The sequence below is a fragment of the Centroberyx gerrardi genome, chromosome 2, assembly GCF_048128805.1.
Source record: "Centroberyx gerrardi isolate f3 chromosome 2, fCenGer3.hap1.cur.20231027, whole genome shotgun sequence".
In the NCBI taxonomy this organism is placed as follows: domain Eukaryota; kingdom Metazoa; phylum Chordata; class Actinopteri; order Beryciformes; family Berycidae; genus Centroberyx; species Centroberyx gerrardi.
The window spans coordinates 23,293,356-23,316,902 of NC_135998.1; the positions used below are offsets into that span (position 1 = coordinate 23,293,356).

Below are 23,547 nucleotides of genomic sequence, written 5' to 3' on the forward strand. Positions count from 1 at the left end.
AATGTGTCCTTAGTGTCATTTCAAATTACTGTCCTTTATATTAAGTCAGTGATACATTTCAAGTTAAAGAGCCGTAAGTTCCCCTCATGGCTGTCACAATACCAGAAACAAACAGGATGGCTTTGCTGGAAGTGTGTGCAATTTAGCTGTTTATTAGGCAGTTGTGTATACAAATGATTTCAACACTGTCCATTGAGATTTACATTGGTCATCCTGGTAGGGTCCCTTTACACACCAAACAAAAATAGAACAAGATTTCTTTGAAGCAGTTCTGACAGATACGACATTATTTTCCTGCAAACAGTCCACTCTTGGGACTCACCACTCATAACACCATAAGCTGTCCAAACATCATGGTTTCACACACACATTTTTCCCCACAAAACCCATGATATACCCTATGACAAAATTTGAATCATTACTTGCATCTGCCCTTCAAAACTAAAAATGTTTAGTTCTACAAATATTTCAAAGACCATAGCGTATGTCTTTACCATGATCACTATAATATTTCATAGACTATATCTTAAAACTGAGACATATCGGTCAAATATCAATACATAAGATTTCAGTCCAAACCTGCCCCACACACACAGAGGACAGCAAGAGAAACAGGCATGGCCACAATTGACATTCTTCGCAATTTTTGTAAAAGATTCATAATTTCTGTGAAATATAAAAACACTTTTGGTCTCCACGATGTCAAAAATAATGAAAAAAAAACACAAAACAAATTTACATGAACAACAATATTGGCAACCTTGACTTCTGCAACTGCTGACACCTCATAATAATCACAAAAACTAAAAGTGTAATTCTGTTAATTTTTAGTCTCTCATAACACTGTGAGCTTCATGCCAACAGATATTTGTAATCCCAGTTTAGTCCTGAAACACCAGGACCCACAACACATCCTGATGCACTTTCACTCCCTCAGCAGTTTCTGAGCAACAGGATGAGACAAACCTCTGAGGATGAAGTTCTGCCAGTGCTGTGAGACCAGTTCACATTTACAGAACTGCACTGTTTTCTTATCGCCACTATTAAGAGATTTTAGTAGTTACTGAGGTCTAGGTTGCCAATATTATAGAGATCATTTTTCAAATTTCACAGTTGATAGTCATACAGATGTTTTGTTCTGTAATGTTGACAATCAGAATAATCAGTGTATGAAAATCTGTTTTTTTTACTTCACAGAAACTGAATCGACAAAATTGCAAGAGGTGCCAATAATTCTGACCACAACTGTGTTCAACTTTTACTGATATAAAAACTGATTAACAGTACTGATAATGATAAGGCAGCCAAATGACAGACACTACTTAAGACTTAAAAAAGACTCTGGACAGGTAATGGAGGGGGACACATCATATTCATTATTAAAAGACATATCTAACACTTCTTTAAGGTTGTTTCAGGTTTAGACAAATATGTAAACCTTTCTCCAAAGTCACCCCTCAGGGGAATGTACTGTATGGGCCATCAAAAAATAAACTTAGCATATCTAACAATGACAATATTTTGGATGTATTCACCTGCCAATACACATTGTCCATGCACTGCATGTAATTGCTACTAATCATATTCAAATTGAGCCCTGAGCCCTATACATTTGTTATGGATTGGCATTTACAAACTGGATGTAGGCAAAAGGCATGTCACTCGGTAATTATCCTTAATCTGAAAAACAAGAAATAAAGAAAATACTACAACAAAAACATAATAATCCACTTGTCATTTCAATATGAGACACTGAAAATTATATATATCTAAATTTTGACTGTCATGGCAAATACCTCTTGCTTAAGTGGAGAAAGTAGGCTATGTTTATCTGGAAAGACAATCAAGTGTATCAGAATAACTGTGATTGAAGGAAACAAAACTGTGATATTGATTTGAAAACCAGTAAAAAAAAAGAATATATCATCATCCAGCAATAGATCTTAATGCAAGAAAAAAAAAAAAAGGTCATAATTCCATTTCTGATATAACCTACAATCCCCCCACTTAAAGCACTGATAAATATATTCAATTCTTTACATATAAAAATGTAGGGGACAGACAAATTCAAACAGAAATCTTTACAACAAGGACAAAACCATGAAAATTTAGTCTTTGAAAAAAAGTCAATCAAATTCACAAAAAAGAAAACCAAACATAATTGTGACGAAGCACTCTTTTGTCCCTGACACGAGAGAAATACAGGGGTCATTGCACTTCTTCAGAGTCCAATGAGCTTGATTGGCATGACAACCCTCGTTATAGCCAGTGCAGCGCCCCGAGACACCTGCACCACTTCTCTGATCTCCACTGAGAGAAAAACAGAGCAGCAGGAAAGAAAAGAAAACTGTGCAAAAGTGCTCCCTGCATCCTATACCTTCGCCACCCAAGTAACCAAACCTCAACTCGTGGCTTCCTTCTCTGCAGGCAAAAACTTGCTTTTGTTCTCCGTACTGAAAAGCAGTGCTCACTGGCTACAGTACAGAAAATTCAGTGTAATCACTCAGGACTTATGTGTGTAGGTGGGATGTGGTCATTTGCTAATAAAATTGATCAGGAAAATGTAGAACCATCTCTTAAATGTTATTCTGTCATAACTATTAAGTAGCTTGTCATTCATCCTTCCCTATAACCCCTAACATCCCCTGCCAGCTTGATATACAACCCATCAGCTTAGGGGATTTCCAACCTGCATCAGTGCCATGGAACAATCAGTTCATCCTCAGTGGGGATGAATTGAGCCATGAATCAGTTGCATGCTTATTGCTATAAAGACACTCGGAGAGGAAAAAAAGGCTAGCGATTGTTTTGCGAGCTATCGTGCAAGTAGTTTAATAAGGTTTGCGCACATCTCAAAGAACTCTATGGTGTGGCTTCCTGGTCGGGGGTAAGACGCGCTGTCCCCGCCTCCCGTCGAGTCGACGGACGACGTCAGCGACGACGCTAAGGAGCCCTCTGCGGCCTTGGCGGGGTGCACCGGGGTCGACGCCGCCGGCGTGTCCCCCTTTCCCTCTCCCCCGTCTACATCGTTCTTAATGGTCGTGCGGTAGTTCCCCACTGACCCGGAGCGGTGAGGGGTAGCAGTCCCAGATTTAGTTTCCAACATTTCATCTGAAAAAACACACAAAGAAACAATGACTATGATTACTTTTTGATCAATGATGATGAGTGTAAGTTAAAAATAAGCTATTGATTTTGATGATATAGAATAGTTAATTCAGTCAGCCCTCCCAGAGCATAAATATAAGGACTGAGCATAAATCAACTTCATCTAAAGTCAAAATGTTGTCTCATACACTTTACATTGTATGTCTGTGTGAAGTTAATGACCCATCTTATCTCATATCTTCCTTTGAAGTACTGGTGAGCGGCCCTGTGCAAAAGCTCAACCCCGAGTCAATCATTTATGTATTCCCCACTGAAACAGAGCACTATAGCACAGAATCCAAGTAAATACCGCTAAGATACGGGGGGGCTGAATTCAGGGCTTGCCAGAATGTCTGGTAATGTTAATGGGTCACAAACTTTATACAAACATTGTGTGTGAGTGGTATGTGACCACGTAATGACCTTGGGTGAATTTTTTCCGGTCCTTGTGTTCAGTTGAAAGAGTCGGGGTGGGAGGCCGCCACGACTGCTGTTTGTTTTCAGTATCTTTCAACATGTAACTTTCACCTATTAAATAGTAAAAAAAAAAAAAAAAACCCTAACAGTGTATTTTCACTCTAAAGCTTTGATTCAGAGTTGGTCGACTCAATTCATGGGCATTAAGTTCTTCGGAGAAGACCGGAGGTATGCGGGGAAAGTTATTAGTTTTCAGAATTGGCTGCACATTGAGAAGCACATCCAAAATAACTGAAATCAACCATGCAACCCTGCGTTACCAAGTTTTTCTCATCTGAAATTTGGGGGGATTTTCAACGCACCGTGGGCATCCTTTTTAAAGAAGTACTTGTTTAATTTTAATACTGGCTAGTCTGCACTGCTCAACTGAAGAGTATGAGACAAGCATACTGTCAGTTTATACAGACTAATACAACAAAGACACTGATTAATAGCCAAACGATTTTTAGCACTTTATTTCTCACCATCAGATTCTACCTGTCCCTGCCTACTACTTATGCCTATCATGACTATTATCAATACAAATATTTGTAGAAATGAGTTTGTAATGGTAGATCTAACCCACAGTGCTTAATACAAAGGATAAGTCTGAGGTCGCACGGATTTGGAATTAAATCCCCGCTATGCAGAGCTAACTCATCACTGAATCATTTTAGGTTTAGTCACCTTTCCATGAAAAATGCTAATTTTGTGAGCATACAGCTACGGTGCTTATTGGCGGACTCTCAGGCACTTTTGTTCTGGCTCTAAAAAACATAATTCCAAAATATTGTATTAATTATTTGGCAACAATCAAATGGATTGCAGGTGGATAGCTATTCTGTATCACAGTGCCATCACTACAGTGCCTTGGTCATTCAGTGGCAAATGCAGGTCATTCAGTCATGGGTCACTTCAATTCCTCCATTCCTGTGCACTACCAAACTTTGTCATGGTGTACCGCACTTGACAAAATCATTTTTTCCCCCATTCACGTCTGTTCTATGGAAAGAGATTAGTGCCAGCAGACATTGTATTTAAATTGCATGAATTTGAATTTCTCATGCTCATATTGAATTTCTGAATTCAAAATTTGCTGAATAAATGAATTCATTAATTTAATTTGTATGGTACAATTTGAAATTGAATGCAATAGCTTGAGATTATTACTGAATTTAAATTTTAATGTAAAATGCAGTTTTCTTCCTTCAGATTCAACTTCCTGAAACACACACACTTTTTGAAGAGGCTGGCTAATTGGGCGATGTGAAGGTCCTACAGTGACTGACTCTGGCCAAAGTGGCTAACATTAAAAATTTGTGAGGACCTCTGAAAAAACACCAACTGCCCCAACATCCTTTTCACTATTCGTGTGCAAATACTTCATGTGTCAACTGAAAGAATCTATCTTTGTGAGGTTTTCAGATACATACCATGTTAGAAAATGGAAATCATGATGCAGAATCAAGTGTGGTTTAAACTTACCGTCTATGCTACGGAAGTCAAGGAGGTAGGTTCTGCTGTCCACCTGGTAGAGCTGCAGGCTCATCTTGGTTTGCATCCCGGTGATCGGGTTCTTCCTTCTCACACGCAAATAATATGGATTCACAACCTGGAAGAGTTAAGAAGGGTGAAGAAACTGAGACTATATAAAGCCATTGTATCTTTATAGGGATGTTCCCGAAGCCGAGGACCGTATTCAAAACACGAATAATGCATTTGACCCGAATATTTTTTTCATTATTATTCGGGTGAGATAGAGGTGGAGGGAGGGAGAGGGAGAGTGAGAGTGAGAGTGAGAGTGAGAGTGAGAGTGAGAGTGAGAGTGAGAGTGAGAGTGAGAGTGAGTGAGTGAGAGAGAGAGATCACTGACTGTACTCACAGAAATTAACTCTGGACAATCAGTGGTAAGAGACTTTTACTGTCAAATGTCAGAAAAGGGACACATATAGACCCCTAACTGAGCATGTTAGAGAGAGATATTATGGCTGTGCTTATAAAGCCTATGTTTATGGTTACATAACATCTAGGTTGCTGTTTTTATACTTAAATATTATTGATAAGTCATTGTAAAACCATGAGTTTAAAGCTTTAATATCTCAACAATAACAATGGCAATGATTACAAGGGGAGCAAAAAACATACGAATTTGGGGGATTTTTAACATTTCAGTCTAAACGGCAACCATTTCCGGTTTAAGCTCCGCCCACATCCGGATTTATCCGAATACAAATCCAAATAAATTGGTTGGCTGATGAATACAGATACAAACACAAATAGTAGCATCTCTGAACATCCCTAATAAATACAATGGCTATAGATTCAAGTCTTGAAAAAGCAGCCTTTGTCAGGGAAAAATGTTTAAATGAATTATCAGACAGAGTGTGATAACATCAAGAACAAACTTTTATCAACAGCTTGACAAACAAAAGAAACAAGTCATGTGACCGCCGAGAAGCACTTTTATGTTTTTGGGCAAGCGTTCAGCTCACAGGGACGATTAAGCACAGTGAGTTTTCTTGTTCTGTGTAGTCTAATCTAAATTACCAGGCTTTACTACTGTGTATCCCCAAACACTAAAATAGCTGCTTCATATCAGAGCCAGAGCAAAAACAGGAAACACAGCATTTCCTTGGAAACTGCCTTGCATTTTCTCACAAGATAATTAAAAAGTGTGAGTCAACTGGTATATTCTAACAACCTATGTTTTTTATCTAAAAATAAATCAAGATAGGTCTAAAGACAACATTCCATTCTAGGTCAAGTAGAACTATACCTGCGAGAAAAAAATGAAGGGAATGTTTTTGAGTTCACATTTAGTGAGTCGTCTCTTGCGTTTCAGCTCCCTTATTGTACAACAACTGTACAACAACTGTTTTGTTTAATCCCAAGTTCATCCTCTAGTCTTCAGTATCTGACACTTGCTGGCACTTTGTTTCTAAATGGGCTAGATGAGTATTACAGTAGCCCTGCTCAGGTAGGCTATAAAGCAAAGAAAAGTACAGCCCATTTCATTTTTAACTATCTGACCCCCTTTCATTTTCATCGCCTTTCACAACATGAGAAATACCAGCTTAGGCCTATCTGTTTTCTCCCTTATGCCCCACTTATGAACTTTCTCCTTACCTTCCACTCATAATCCAGCTGTTTCATGGCACGGCACACCTCCGACATGATATCATTGGGTCGACTCTGACTGCGGATACCCAGGTGCCACTTGGCCCTTCTGACACCCTGGTGCTTGGACTTCTGGGGGTTCAGTTCGTCCAGCGTATGGCGAGGCCTGGGAGGGGTCTCCGCCACGAGGAAGGGCACGCGCTCGGGGTGGGGCTTGAGAGTGCCGGACACAGCCGCTCCAGAGGTGGTCAGGTGCTGGTCGTCTAGAAAGGAGTCAGGAGGGCTGGAGGCCAGGTAGAAGTCCTTGGCCTCACTCATGATGCGACGGTTGTCAATGATGAGATGGTAGGCAACGGCTAACGGATCCTGGTGGTTGCGACTGTATAGGCAGGTCAGGACCTCCTCCTCAGTGCACTCAAACTTCTCACAGACCTCCTTCAGAGCCTCATCGTCAATCATGTTGTTGCTGTAGGAGGGATCCTCGGGGAACAGGTACTTGGGTAGGTCCTCTTTGAACCATTCGTCCTCTCTGTGGGAAGAGAAAATGCATACACCAAGCAAATAAAGACACAGCAAACCACAGATCATGAGTGCAACAGTTTAAATAGGACTATAGTTTTACATCAATGGTCGTCCATAAGAAGATAATGCACTGTACAACGTAGCCACAAAGGACTGAATGATTGTAGCAGTAGTTTGACTCGATCTCCTCAAGCTCACCGGATTTCTTTGATGGTGGCTCTTTTCATGGGGTCTACCTGCAGCATATGTTTAAGGAGACTTATTACTGAGGGGTTCAGATACTGCGGTGTGAAGAAGATCCCATCGCAGATCTTCTTAAAGAGCGTTGGCACATGGTCGTCGTCGAAGGGAAGCGTCCCGCACAACAAGGCATAGAGAATCACCCCACTGCTCCAGATATCCACCTCTGGGCCAGCATATAACCTGAGGAAAATGTTCATGGGGCACAGACAGTAAAGAGAAATGGTCCTATTAAATCAACGTTATGCTTGGTTTTGTTTATTATGCAATACGTTTCCCCATCACGATGGGAGAATGCTTACAACTGTAGACCCTGTATTAACTAATAATGAGGACAGAACATGTTACCTTCCTGAGATGACCTCAGGAGCAGCATAGTTTGGAGAACCACAGCTTGTTCGCAGGAACTCTCCATCTGACATCATGTTTGATAAACCTGCACAACATTTTACAGTGTTATATTATGCAACATACACCTAAGCTCTGTTCAGTTCAAACAACCATAGCTTTAACATTCTCATACAGCTTAAGAACCACTTTTGTTCACCAATGTAGATTTATGAATAATTAACCATTCAGACTCTAATAAATCTTTTAAAAAAGCTGGATTTTAGCTCATCTTTTTCTATTAATATCACCTGTGAAGAGTTCATAACTGCAACATTTGTCTGTAGCTAAACCACATGAAGAAGAGGAAGTGTGTGGGTTTGGGGCTAAGAAGATGACTTACCAAAGTCTGCAATCTTGGCATTCATCTGGGCATCAAGCAAGACATTCTCTGGCTTGAGGTCTCGGTGCACCACCATGTGTCTGTGGCAGTAGTCTACTGCTGAGATAATTTGCTGGAACAGCCGACGGCTCTCCTTCTCATCCAACTGTCAAAACAGAGATGGTCCATTTAGGTGTGATCTTCTCTGTGACTCAGTCAGCACATCAGAGCTGACTAAACAGGACTGAGTGTTGTGTTCTTCATATAATTTCAAAACTTTGCTGGTTTTATGCCATCAAAACTGTTCAAAGATGATCTGCATCATAGGTAGGCAGCAAAACTGAGAACATTATGCACTTCTATGTTCAAGTCCCCTCACATAATAAACTGAGAGGCATATGACACATATGACAGAAAGAGTGAAAGAAAGGTGGGACATAATCATACTAGGGCATATAAGACTCTTTCAGGCCAAAGTATCATATTGTATTACCTTTCCGTTTTTGCAGATGTAGTCAAAGAGCTCTCCTCCTGAGACATACTCCATCACCATGAAGATATCTGTAGGGGTGCTGATAACCTGATACCTGTAGGAATAACAATCACAAGGTTTACATCACGTAACCCATCAATAATCAGCTGAGATCACACTACTCAAATATAGAGGGTTATGACTCATGATTTGAACTAAGAAAAAAAGTGATCATCAAAGGGGTGATGTGTGATTTCATTTTCCTGTATTACATATCTAATAGCAAAGTATTATGGAAACATCAAAAGTGCATCTCCAACTCCCCTATTAGCAAAGGGACTCGAGGTGGGCACTACAAGATGGTGACCACTTGAGGCCATTCTACAAACATTTTGAAAAGCTCTATGGAAAAACCACATCACAGTTTTCCATCATAGATGCGTTTGGAGCAACCTAGCAACTTAGGCTGCTTCATAAGTCTAAGAATTATTGTACTAAGCACCAACATTATAAACCAGTTTGCTCAACAAGCAGCAAAGAAAAATCTACAAAGTGCTTTAGAGCATTTACGAGCAACGATAAATTCAATACCAGACCAAACACACATAAACAAACCCTGACACATGCTGCCCAGTGTTTCGAATACAATGATAATATTTGGGTGGCTCACCCAAGTAAATTAACAGCCAGCCAAATACATTTTGGTTTTGGATTCATTCCGAGTGCTGTGCTACATAAAGCTGATGGTTCTCACCAATGTAGTTTTCAAATAATCAAGATTTATGGCTGACCAAGTGCCAAAAGCATGTTAGTTAACTATAATGACCACAATTCATTGCACCTATGACACAACACATCTGTGCTGACGCAAACAGAATGGAGAGACAGCTTGAAACCCAGCCTCAGTAATCAGATGGAATTATAATAGTCAGCTAATGTTGCAATTCCATTCATTTATACTAGATTGAGAGAATTTAGCCTAGTGCCTGAAAAAAATATGTGTCACTGCGCACACCAAATAAAACTCCAATAACAAGTCGCCAATAACCCCCTCTCTCAATGCTGCCAAAGTAAACTGTCAACCTGTGGGAAACACTGCTGCCTGTGCTACAAGTCCAAGGCTCAACAGGACACTCTCGCACCCCAGAACCACCCTCTCTTCACCATCTACACCCACTCAGCACCCATTATACCTACGTTCTTCCACACTACATTGGCACCGCACCTAGACCTGAACATATACCACATTTCTCCCTATGATTGTCATACTCAACATCAAGCTGAACAACAAGCTAAAGGGACAGCTGACCCTGCTGGCTTGAAATGCCTCTCTCTCGGCAGCACAGAAACCGTATTGTACAAACAAACAGAGACTAATTGGACAATTAACCCCTGCAGGCTTGAAGCCGCTCACTGTACCAACAACTGCATGCTAAAATAATGTCTGACCCTGAAAATTTTCAGGACAACAATTCAAAAACACCACTGTATCAGAGCTTCACTAGAGGGAAGATGAATGAATGTGTAGAAGCAGCAAACGTTTCAGTCCTCACACCATCATCGATGCTTCTGTTTGCTGCTTTTTAACATGTGTTTGTGCACCCAAGCACTTTTTTGTTTTTGGCACTTGTGTCAAAAAGAAGAATTTTGCATTTATCTCAGCATTTGTACCGATTCATTGTGGCTTTTTTGTCTAAGGTAGTTGGAGCGCAGATTGCTCTACTTTTGATTCCTTAGAGACCAAACAGCCAACATTGTTACTTCCAACATTGTTGCTTCCTAGAAAAAGCAAATATCCTATACTTATAGATTCAAAGTATAGCCTACATTTACAGTAGTAAAAATAGATTGAATGTATACATTTACAGTAATAAAAAATATTTCTATTTAATAGTCATATATTTGACTAGTTAAGGGTGTTACAGGCCGGGATGAGTTTCTGATTAGATTGTACATCTTGACTCCATGAGTGACTCTTGACCTATACAGGTCTGTAGTTTGCACTGTGCACTGTGTCTTTTGGCCAACTAGAGTTTTCTGTCTCTTTCATCAGCTATTACTCATCAAATGTGGCATGCACCAGTGTAATTGCTTAAGAATGTCATATGGTCTAGTGGTCTAAAACATAGTTTGTTGGGGAGTGAAAACCACAGAATTTAAGACTTCATGTTATTTCTGTTGTCTAGAACAGTCAAATCATTAAGTGAACGTTCTCTCTCTCTCAAAGTCAGAAACCAGAGAACTATGGCTTAAAGCTAGGACGTAATTAGCATGTTGCATGCACCGACAATGAACAAAGCACTCTTAATTTTGTAGACCCAAATGTTTTACTTTTTATACCCAAATGATCTTTACTGTGCAGTATTGCTGTTTTGGAACCAAAAAAATGTCCCCTTATCCCCGGGCCGGCCTCCCATTCACTCTGACAGTCACCTTTACCAGAGACCTGATGGTACGTTTCCACAGGATCCGTCATTTCCACGCTTCCCATTCATTTTCTATGTAAGCAGCCGTGCAATGCATTCTGGTAGCGCTGCGGTGCGTTTCGAGAGGTGGGGCGCCTCAAATGTTTTCAGAAACACATTTCGGTGAACTATTTTCGTAATATAAGAGAAAGTTTGCAAACGAGCCGCCATGTTTTTCCAGTTTGAAATCCGGGGGCAGACGGCCCAGCGAGTGACAGCGTTCGTCCAATCAGGTGCAGCAAGGAAGCACGGCTATCACTTGCGTGAAATGATGCCCCTGTGAAAACACACCATGAGACTTGAACCTGTACTGTTATCAAGACGGAACGTCTGCTCCATAGAGAATGAATTGGGAAAAATACCATGTCTTTCTCTTTGGAGCAAACTAATTCATTCACAAGTTTTAGTTCTCCATTTTCTGGCTTTAGGCAAGACGTTCATGTCCATAAATAGACTGTCCTGGATAATATAATATTAATTCTTAAATCTAGAGGTTTCCACTTTAAGTCAAACTATGAGGATATTTTTACCTGGCTACTGTGGTTACAGTATATTCTGCCTTACAGCTTATCATGCTTTGAATAGACCGCCAGTGTGACAAAGTCCATATTCCAAAAATCTACAGATTCCTTAGTTTACATGAGTTATGGAAAACCCTCCTGACTTTATAGTTGGCCTTTAATTAAGTTTCACTGCCTGTCCATGCAAATATTATTTCACAATCCCATCAACACGTTTGCAAACCCCAGGAAAAGCATCTATCGGAGGAGGATGCTGACTTTACAGATCTCCACCACTGTCCTACCAGCAGCAGCAACCACTGGTGAAAGATCACTCACAGAAATACAGTCTCAGTATCACAGATACAGTATAGGCCTGGACTACAGAGAGATAACACCAGTGTCAAACTGCTATTTGTCCCCATCTCTCTCCATTTTTCATCCCATAGAGTTCGTTTTTAAATACAGTGCAACAATCTCTGCAGTGTAGCAACAGCTAATGCTGGAAGCATTTTTAAGATACATAACAACACAAACACACACATACACACACACACTGTAATGGTTTGACTAGTGTGTCGGGGATGCCAGTCAGTCCTTGAGCCTAACAAATTTAATCAGAAGTTAGGGTCAAACCACATAAAGGACAAATGTTCCATAATGAGATTTCTAATTGCATCCACCCTAATAACAACATATGTTCCAGAAACAAGTCATAGCCACATGAAATAATCCACACAACAATTGCCAGTAAGTGGCGTAACTGAATAATAATTGGTTCAGTGTAAAGTGTGTAATAAGGGGGTGTCCGCTGGTGAGTAATCAGCCCAAAAAAACAGAAACAATAAGTATTTACAAGTTCTCAAAGTTAAAGTTGATAACTTTAACTTAACTTTAACTTACTCAAACTGCGCTCAAAAACACAGGCTAAACCTAAGCCTCGCCACACTTTTTAGTGACTAAAAACATGTTAGAAGTGAGGAGAACGCTGTGTGTGTGTGTGTGTGTGTGTGTGTGTGCACGCGCGCGCTGTAGGGCTGTGTGTGTCTCGTCTCTTTCCTCCACTGACTCAGCTGAGCATTGTTCTCATGCAACGTCACTTAGGCTATACAATGATTTTGCTGTTTTGACTAATGGCTACCTTGCAAAAGCAAAATGTTATTTTCAAATTATATTATATCGATAAAAAAACTCAACATCGCTACTTGAAAAAGTCACATCAGCACCATCATCATGTGCCGATGTACGATGTCCGATGACATCGTACATCGGCACAACCCTAGTGTCTAGTATCTATTGAAGAAACAGAAAATAAAAACATCTCTACCATATGAAATTCCTTTGCTCTTCAGATAGTCAACAAAATGCACTTGCATTCTACAAAATATACAAAATCCAAAAATGTTCACGCCATCTCAACTACAAATAGGCTACTGCTAGGAATGGGAACAACAAGTGGCCAATCCAAGGAGTTTCTTTACGTAACACTACTCATGATTCCTTGCAAAAATCAAGTACATGGACCAAAGATAACTCCTCTTTATTCTTATCATGAAATTATTCAAACAATACAGAAAACTTTTATTATCAAAAGACATTGTACAATCTATTACCATCTTAATACACCATGAAAGTGCTTCCTCTACAGAAAGCAATGTATATAAAGCTTGCACATCCCAATTACTTTCAGCACTTTGGGGCACTATCCAGGGTGGAAAATTATTATGTGTCTGGTAGATTCCTAAATTATATACTTTTTAAAATGTTAAAGGCTAGTATGACAAAAAAACCTTATGCCACAACATATTATAGGATATAGTTCATGTATTTATTAGGTGATCAGGAGGAGCGCCTAATAAATAAGAGCCAGGCTCTGTGTGTGCATTTGTGTGGAATGCTTTTTGCCATGCGAGGTGCTCTCCCTGCATAAGGGAAATACAGTGTGCACTCATACACCAGGCAGTACGGTAGAAGCCCCCCCCCCCCAGCACCTAAAAAACACTCGTTCTGGCCTCCGGACAGACGAGCTGAACTGACGTAGTGGGCGGTCGGGTGAGGCTGCCCTATTTAATGTTTTCTTTGGTAACGAGATTCATATCACAACGATTTGTTTTGAAACTACATTGCTAAGCCCGGTGCCGGGAGTGGTCATGGGAAGGAAAAAAAAAGGACATAGCAGCCGTAACCAGAGGGCAGTACATGAGGGTAGCACATGAGGGTCACTGTGGGAGCATGTTTTGTGAAGGGTCTGCTAACTGGTGATTACGTCCCGTTTGGGTAAACTTTGTTCACTCGCCAGTCGCCTCAGTGGCTGGTGAGCCTAATAAAATGTACCCACATTTCACCCACATTTGGCGGATGACGTGAGTTAATTTCCCACCCTGGTTCTCTCACTCAACAGTGGCTATATAATGCCCTAGTAGTCAATCGGCGTCATCTGTGGGCCAGCAGAGAAGCACCTCATAGTCTAGCAGAGTCAATTCAGGCCTGCAGTTCAACAATGACTCACTCAAAATCCTAGTCACTTAACTGACATCAGAACATGCAGATGCTTGGCAGCAGTGCCATAAAAAAAGTTAAACCTGGACAGGCAGCAAGTTTGGATTGTTAGTGGCAATTTTCTCCTGTTGTATTGCAATCGCGCCAAACCACAACCTCAAAATCGAGGCATATACCGATATACCGAACCATGAGTTTTGTAAGCTATGTCGTAAATATAGATTTGTACTGAATTCAATAAGAGCTCACACTGCAAGGCATGCAGGAAGACAAAGAACAACATTTATGGGTATGACGTTAAATCTGTAAAGCACTTGTGTAACTCACAAAGAAAGGTCAACAGAGGGGATAAACAACAACAAACAAAAGGCAAAAAGAGCAAAGGACTGAAGGGAAAGGAGACTGGGTCAGGCAGATATTGTCCTAGATGGATGTACTCTAAAACACATCATTAAAGCCTTGAAATAGCTCAGTGGGTGGCACTAATATGGCAGCAGGGGGATTATGGAGCAGCGAGCAGGGTGTAATCTAGGACTTACAGTTTAATTATGTGAGGGTGCCTAAAAAGCTTGAGGTTCTGGATCTCCCTGCGGATCTTTCCTACCACGTCCAAACTGCGGATCTTCTGTCTGTTCAGGATCTTTACTGCCACTTGGTGCTTGGTCAGCTCATGTTGACCCACTGCAGGAAAAAGAGAGAATGAGAGCACATGAGGAACAGCAATTAGAACACAATACATATGACAGACAGTAGCCTACATATGAAAAAAGATGAAAATAAAAGAAAAACACCATAAACAGAGAAAATATAGCACAAGAAAAATGCAAAAGTATTGTCGTCGTCAGGATCTCAAAAAATGTCACCTTTCCAGGAACTAATAAAAACGTCTTGTTTAGGCTACAGCTTGAGGACAATGCATTTTTCACATCATCCAATGGCTTTTGAAAGGGTTTCATAAGCCCAAGAGGCTGGCCCGTATGTAACCTTCAATTAAAGTGGAAAACACCACAATTGGAGTTACAAGGTTTTCACACGCAAACAGCGATATGCAATAGCAGCAGCCTGGGTTAACTTATGTAAGCATGGTCCTTCTCAAACATTATATTGGCACAAACTACCATGAAATAGAGTGAGAAACTGTCACATTACATCTGGATGGTGTAAGAAGACAGGAAGCTTGCATGAGGGAGTTAGCAAATAGCTGGTATCACTTTAACAGTTGTGTCGGTAGTGGAGTATTAACCAAGTCTCCAGTAATCAAGATCATAATGAATCACTGAGTTAAACTCCAATGCAGTGTGGTCCTGTTCCCCTTCAACAAAGAAAATTAGTGTGGAGAGATGACTCACTGGTCATTAACCGATTATAATAGGGCTAGTGGTTATACCAACCAGGCTGGCTGGTTCACTTTATTCAGATATGTTGGACCTTATCGTGTGTGTCAAGGAGGTAGATGACACTGCAGGGTGAAAAGCAGCCTACAAATAAAGCTGTAAGGGGTAAATGAGGTAAAGTATGTCAATGGCTAGTAAGGATATGTCTGAAAAAATGTGCAGCTAGGAAGGTCTTATATATGCACATTGTGAAATCGCATTTTAGACCAATACATCTAGTTACAGGCATTGCAATACGTTGACACATTGGTCGTACCGCCCTCTGGACCAACTACACTGGGCCGGGCGTCTGTCCGGTTTGCCGAACTCACTCCCTGAACCCACAAAACACACACACCTAGCACCGTTAGTGTTTCTCTCAATCGATTACCAATGGATGGGCAAACACAACCCCATGGTGCGAAGGAGTGATAGGATCGAGACCAAACGCAGTTCCCCGATTCGTACCGCTCTTCCTTTTTTTTCTGTGGGAGTCCCACTTGATTTGTAAAATAAAGAGAGAAAGAGGAAACGACACGAATCGGGCTACGGTCTTGCTAATCAGCCAGCTAACATCAGTCCAGAGGCTTTACTTCCCGGTGGCTGTCTTGCCAAGTGACTTCTAGCTCGCTGGCTAGCGCACAACGCAACTAACATTAGACGAGTATAAATACAAACTATCTACGTAAAAGGTCTTGTAGTCGCTGTCGTCTGCAGCTATAGTTGCATCCAAAAATCATACCGTGCAACGTTAACGTTAGCCGCAAACTAACGCCAGTTAAGCTAGCTATAGCCGGGACAACAAGTGTGTTAACGTTACCTATCGTTGCGACAAGTTAGCTTTATGCTTAGCAGGCTATATTAGCAGCGAGGCTAAAAGCTCTCATTCCCACCATCTCGGAGTTGGCACTATGCACAATCACAAAGATCCCGATACATACCTTTAACCTTTCCAAACGTCCCCACTCCGAGTGTGTCTCCGAGAATGTAATGACCAATTTTAACTCTTCCTTCATGTTTCGTTTTGTCCGTCGCCATCTTCCCGCAGTGGCCTTGCTGTGAGGCTAGCTAGCTGCGGGTAGAGATGGACCTGACTCCGCTGTCTGCGACTCTACAGCTGCTCGGTAGAGAGTGGGAGGCGCCGGCTCCGGTCTAGAAGGGATCCGCGTTTCGTCAAATGTTACGTCCCATGCTGCCTTCAGGTGCTCTTAATAAACTCCTAAATCAGTTATTTATGTCGTAAATACGAATTGTTGCGCTTTTAACTACCCTTTGTCTGAAATAACAGGATGGATCCCGAAACAAAAGTAGATTTTGGCGACTGTTTCCTTTTATTTATTTATCAAGAGGCACATAACTACATTGAAGTGGAGAAAAAGTGCCTCAGGCATGTAATTGACGTTTTATTCATTTAATTAAAAACAAAAATGCATGGCAAAATATTTGAACATATAGTGGAAATGGAGATATACAACAGTATGGATTATTTACACAAAATGCTGAACAATATATTTATATTTTTATTTTATATATATTTTATATAGGCCAAATTTATATATATAACACTCCGTCTCATCTCGGCAACTCGGGTAATTGCGATTTGCCAGTAGTATTGACTACTTTGGTGGGTTAATGTGCGCTCAATTCGTACTACGATGTTTCCGACAGCACATGAAGGCAGCAGTATTGCCATTATATTTGCGGTCTGTTGCCAGGTTACACGGAGTTGTTTATCCACAGCAATGAGGCCTAGAGGGCGTCCAAAACTTTAGTTTATCAAATATTTATACAAATTTGACGAGTAAGCATACCACTGAAGCCTTGAAATAGATCAGTGGCCCTAATGTGGCAACAAGGGGATTGCAGAGAAGCTGGTAGCCTGTGATCTAGGATGGTCTATTTTATCAAGTTTAGCAATAGACTTACATTCCTCATTAGCTTTTTTAATTTTTTTTTATTCCTTATTCCTCACTGACCTGGAAAAATGTGAAACAACCATTGTTGGACCAGGAGCCCCTGCTATATGAGACAATACAAATTGTAGGCTATTAAATCGTGCTGCAATGAAATAATAAATAGAAACTCATCTTATTTCAATTCAATTTATCATCTGTAGTTCATCAAGTTCTCATTAAGGCCCTTTAGCAACACTACATTGTTTGATATGGATTTGAAGATGTATTATATTATTATTATTATTATTATTATTATTATTGTTATTATTATTATTATTATGTATTATAGTAAAGACCCAGCCTACGGTGGGAAAAACATTTCAGACACAGGTGAAGTTCAAGTTCTGTAGGTGCTACTTCAATACTTTTGCTGTATGAATTGACACAGCGCGCAAACCCCTCGCGAGACTTGACCTGTTTGCCAGATTGTGAATACCTTCTAGCCCTGACCGCTGACCGAGTTACATGGTTACAGGAGAAAAAAAAGAAAGAAAAAGAACACTTCCGAAGTAATGACATCTGTTTTCAAAATAAAAGCGTACCCCTTTCCTGTCTTCTCTCCTCTTGACTCTGCTTTACGGACATTTTTAAATTTCCCTGGAGTTACAGGATCAGTGTATGTAAAATGACTAGTTACTAGTTATAGGCTACTTAATTCCCACCTATGTGGTAACATCAAAAACAGAAAAAAAGTGTATATTTTTGTTTGTAATATGAAAATGAACATTGTTTTCTATTTCCCAATTCTGGAATTACTATTCAAAATTATCTAGGCATTATGATGCGAAAATCTGATGAGGTCTACATAATAGGCTACAGACAATAAAATGTGTTTATGGCCGAAACCGCGGTCACAAAATGTTTTGGTGGGCGTGGAGAGGGACAGCGAGACACAGTCAAAGCAGCAGCACAGTAAAAGACATATCAAAACAAAAGCTCTCTGAAAACACTGAACATCAGCAGCCTGCTCTCAGCATGCTTTGGGATACGCTGCTGGGTGACACCCCCATTTCCCCCCATGGGGATTAATAAAGTACATCTGTATCTGTAGGATATTTACCATTTCACTGTCTGTTGTTCTGTCAATGGCCACTAGGCGTCAGTGTTTAATCTAGTCCACTTCAGGCACCTGGTGATAAGTACTGTGTCCATAACTGTGTTCACTTTTCACACCTGCCAATAATTGTAATCAACATAATTTTGTCACTAATTTTTTTCCTTCTAGCCCATAAATTTTGGTCCCTGTGCCCTGATCACCCTGACAGACAGCAGACTATTTGCAAATAATATACAATTTGGCACTTTTTGCATAACATTATATATCACCAGACCTGAAGTTGCCTCACAGCAAGTAGGACCTGGGTTTTTCCGTGAATTAATGAATGAATCCAGGTTAGCAACTGAAGCTGTCGCAGGTCATGTAGCCTAATGTTGGTGTTTTTCACAATATGGGACCTTTAAGGACCAATGTTCCCTCTAAACTGTGTGGCCCTCCCTGAGACATTCTGACATCCTGCTCTAATCAGTGTCAGATCGATGTGAAAACCCAGACCAAATCCTCCTGGAAAGAAGAGGTACAGAAGTGACATCTTGTGGTTGCTTATAGATGTTGCAGAGAGACTTGTCCCTGGGCCAGTGTTGGCCCGGTTCGTTCTGCTTGTGAGTTGTGAATAACAGAATGAGCTGGTCAGGATGTGAAGAGCTGCTCCACTGACAGTGAATAGAAGGTTTGTGGACATCAGGTGATTTTATTTCCTGTTTCCAGTCAGCACTACTATGAGGCTCATTTATAAAGGTGGTGTAAAGGTTCAAAACCAACATGGGTCCAAAAAGTCAGTGTCCCATTCTTGTCACTGCAGCGTGGCGATCTCAGATCTTGCCACACGCCTACTCAACTGTCCCCATGGACAAAAAAAATAGAATAGAATAGAAAAAAAATGTTTTTCAAAACACATTTCCTGCAATTGTAGCCGTTTTGCTCTTTTGGCCATAAAAATCGGAAAATAAATAATTCACACAGCAACTCAAGTTAAATTATGCAAAATGCCGCCTGACCTTGAATCATGAATTAAAAGTAAAACTAAGATGAATAGCCTACCAACATTTCATGTATATAAGAGTGTAGAAAACGAATTGAGCAAGTAAAAATAAAAAGGAAAAAAAAAAGAAACATTCATCAGTTTTATTTTGTAGAGTTGTGGCTCAGAGTCCCGCCTCTTCCTGATAGTCGTTCAATAGTACAACTTGGACAAAGGGAATAGACACTTGTCCCTAACAAGTGGCCAAAACCACGGCTGAATTTTGAAGCCAATAAGGAAGTGGCGGCAGGCGGCAATTCCTCTAACGTCCACTAGATGCCGGCTCCAAAAAGACTCCAAACCTGGCCCAACTCCATGTAAGTCAATGGGACCACAACCCAACTTCTTGTTCAAAATATAAAGTCGGTATTTTTTTTCGACAAGAGGTTATGGTCTCAAATTTCACTTCTTCTAATGTGCCTCCGATTTTCAAAATAAACAAATCAAAACTCATGATGTTTTCGAATGCAAAATCCAAGCCACTGAACCTCCCATCTATCACCACTTTTCAGGGCTTTGAGATTGAGTCTGTATCTCAATACAAGTATCTAGGAATTGTAATTGATGATTCTCTCTCATTTAAGCCTCACATTCAGCAACTGGTGAAAAAACTGAAGTTGAAATTGGGTTTTTATTTTAGAAACAAGTCTTGCTTTTCCTTCGAGGCCAAAAGGAGACTTGTTGCTGCCACCTTTATGTCTGTGCTGGACTATGGCGATGTTATATACATGCATGCATCTTCGCAATGCCTACACACGCTGGATACTGTCTACCATGGAGCACTGAGATTTATTACAAATTTTAAAGCCCTTACTCACCATTGCTCTTTGTATGCTCGGGTTGGATGGTCTGCCTTGTCCACCCGCAGACTTAACCATTGGCACATCCTTATTTATAAGGCTATTCTTGGTCTGCTTCCATCTTACCTACGGATCTACATCCTTCAAAAAAGTATGGGAAGTTATTGTCTTCGCTCCCAGGACTTATTCCTACTAACTGTCCCTAAAGTCCGTACTGAACTGGGAAAAAGGGCGTTTAGGTATGCTGCTCCCTCTGCTTGGAATCAGTTGCAAAATTACCTGAATCTTCGGGAGCTGGTCTCACTGGATGCATTTAAAGTGTTTCTAAATGACTTGGAAGCAAACACATCTGGCTGTAGATGTTTTGAATGTTGATGAAATGTGTTCTTTGTTTTCATTCTAAATTGTTATATGTTTGTTTTATGTCTGCAACCGTGTAACTGTGCTGCTGCCTGTCTTGGCCAGGACACTCTTGAAAAAGAGATTTCAATGAGACTCCACTCCTGGTTAAATAAAGGTTCAATAAAAAATAAATAAAAAAATTGTGTCACTAACGGGATATAACGGTTATAAAACGGGGTTGTTTTTCTAGTGATGGACAGGTCGGCGATTATGGGCCGAAAGTAGGCGACGCTGCGGCTCTGCGGACAACCCAAAAAATGTCAAGATGGTGGCAATCATAAACTCAATCTTTTGGCTTCAAAGCGGCCCTTCTGAAACCCATGGGTGACGTCACAGTCACTACGTCCATCTTTTTTAGAGTCTATGGCCGCTAAGCACTATGCATGTAATACTGAGTTTCATATGCTGCCTTCAAATGGAACTTGTGAGCTCATGGTTACGACATGGGAAGTCGTGTACACGACTTGTGAACTCGGAGCTTTCAGAAAATTTCCACTTTCGAAGTCGTGAATACCACAGGAGGGGGGCGTTCATATAGACTCTTCTTGTGAACACGGTAAACACGACCCCATTTGAAGGCAGCAATAGATAAGAATGGTGATGACGCAGCAAAAAGGCCACGCCTGCAAAGTGCGGAACAAGTGAAACCCTATTCAGTTTCTATGAGCAAAACAGTAAATCAACATTTTCTGTAGTTGTTTTTTTCTGTGTGCTAATAATTTATGTGAAATGTATATGGTGTACATAATTTGACGTTAACTTTTCATGGTTGTCAAACAGCATTAAAATGTTTTTTCTTTAAGTCTCGAAATGCTAACATGACTCCTCTCTTTAACGGAAGTTTACTAGCTTGTTAACATTTTGTGATACCAGTATTTTTATGGTGTATGACACTAGACATGAGATTTTACATTGGAAATACTATGGTCATCCTTCCATTATTTTTTCCCCAAATAATTGGGCTTTAAATGCCTGTGTAAAAAAACGAGGATTGTAAATACATTTTTTGCAATTTTCTTCCTGCAACATACCTCCAGCTTACGGGCGTTGATAGGTGAAGTCTCTCCCTCTCCTCCTCCTCCTCCTTCTTAACACTGATCAAGTCAGTGCCATCAAAACTCCACATAAAGTCATTTCACACATATCATGATTATTCACATGGATCAACAGTGCGATGAGGCGAACAGAGCTCCTGCACGTCTACTAGTCTATGTCTACATGGGACAGCCTGTCTGTGGATAAACTGAAAGCATTCATTGCACAATATTGCGCTTCTGTATTTCCTTGGAATATCCAAACATATATCGACAGCTAGTCGTCAGAAACACTATTTTTCACACAAACCATGCCAAGGAGCCGCTTAAGAGAAATCCTGTGAGTACTTGCCGCTATTGCCGACGCAGAGCCAGACACGATATTTTTTGAGCTGCTGGAGTTGGATGGGACCACAGCAAATGATATCACAGAGACATTGTGAGTGTTTTGTGTCCTTTGCATGCGATGGAGCATCAGTAATGCTTGGCAGAAGAGCAGGGGTTGCTACACAGCTTTGTGCTAAATTCCCAGACCTGTTTGTATGGCACTGTTCAAATCATCGTCTAGAACTGGCAGTTGGGGATGTTCTCAAGGAGGTCACTGGACTTAATCATTTTAAGATTTTCTTTGATAAACTGTACACCTTATATCATGCCTCACCCAAAAACAAAGGAGAATTGGTTCAGTGTGCACAGAGTGTGGAGCAGCGTCTTCTTATTATAGGACGTGTTTTGTTAATCCGCTGGGTGGCTTCAAGTGAGAGAACTGTCAAAGTTGTTTGGAAAAACTACAGGTTCACTTTTCTAGTGCTGCCAGTGATGCTACCAGGGATTCAACAGAGAGAGCAAAATACAAGGGACTTCATGATGTTCTCACCTCTGTGCCCTTTGCTTTTAATCTTGGAGTTATGTATGATGCCCTAACAGAACTCAGTGATCTGTCAAGGATGCTCCAAAAGAGAGGCATGACGCTGCCTGAAGCAGACAAGCTGCTGGCTCGACAGATTTGTGTCTTTGAGTCCATGGTTTCAACACCTGGCCTCTACACACAAACTGTTCTTCAAGCTCAAACAAAGACGTCTTTTAAGAGTCTTTCAAGAATGTAGCCCTGCATGATAATCAAAAGATAGTGAAAATCAATCCAGGACAGTTCTTTCGCAGCATGGCTGAAAATTTGAAATGCAGGATGGCTCCAACAACTTCCTGTCAGCACACAAGAAAGCTCCTCACATAGAGGTGGCAACCAACTGATGACAGACATGAAGGTTCTTCAACCAGACACTTGGCCTGAGGGACAATTGGACATACAGCATGGTGATGCAGAGGTGCTTCGTTTGTGTGACACACTAAAAGTAGAGAGAAGAGAAAGTATCCAGGGATTTCGGGAATACAAGGAAGTAATGGCATCCCGGACACCAGCTGCCCTGGAGCCTCTACTTAAAGCTGTCCACAACATTGCTGTCTCTACCAGTGAATGTGAGCGAGCAGCATGAATGACATTCTTACTGTAAAAAGGAACTCCCTTGCTATAAGCAGACTGTCCAACCTGGTTTTCCCCAAATGCAATGGGCCACCATTAGAGCAGTTCAATCCACAAAGTTATGTAAGGTCATGGCTGGCGAAGGGAAGAAGATCTGCAGATGAAAAAGCATGCGAAGCGCCTCGCCAGTCGAGCACATCTGACCCCAAGACCTGCTGGAGCCTTTTTTTTTTAAGTAGGTTAACATCTTATTTCTGATGGATATCATCACTATTGTCTTATAATATTTAGTGCATGC

The 23,547-nt window shown here is 40.8% G+C and overlaps 1 protein-coding gene across 1 annotated transcript; it reads right to left on the bottom strand.

Moving 5' to 3' along the window:
* Positions 1 to 131: 131 nt before the first annotated feature.
* Positions 132 to 16,604, bottom strand: prkaa1 (protein kinase, AMP-activated, alpha 1 catalytic subunit). The gene is made up of 9 exons (XM_071911969.2): positions 16,442 to 16,604; positions 14,667 to 14,808; positions 8,685 to 8,778; positions 8,213 to 8,357; positions 7,831 to 7,918; positions 7,441 to 7,665; positions 6,730 to 7,249; positions 5,089 to 5,215; positions 132 to 3,111 (listed from the first exon to the last, which is right to left on the bottom strand). The coding sequence occupies exons 1-9, from the start codon at positions 16,536 to 16,538 to the stop codon at positions 2,816 to 2,818; spliced, it is 1,734 nt and encodes a 577-aa protein (XP_071768070.1). The 5' UTR covers positions 16,539 to 16,604; the 3' UTR covers positions 132 to 2,815.
* Positions 16,605 to 23,547: the final 6,943 nt, after the last annotated feature.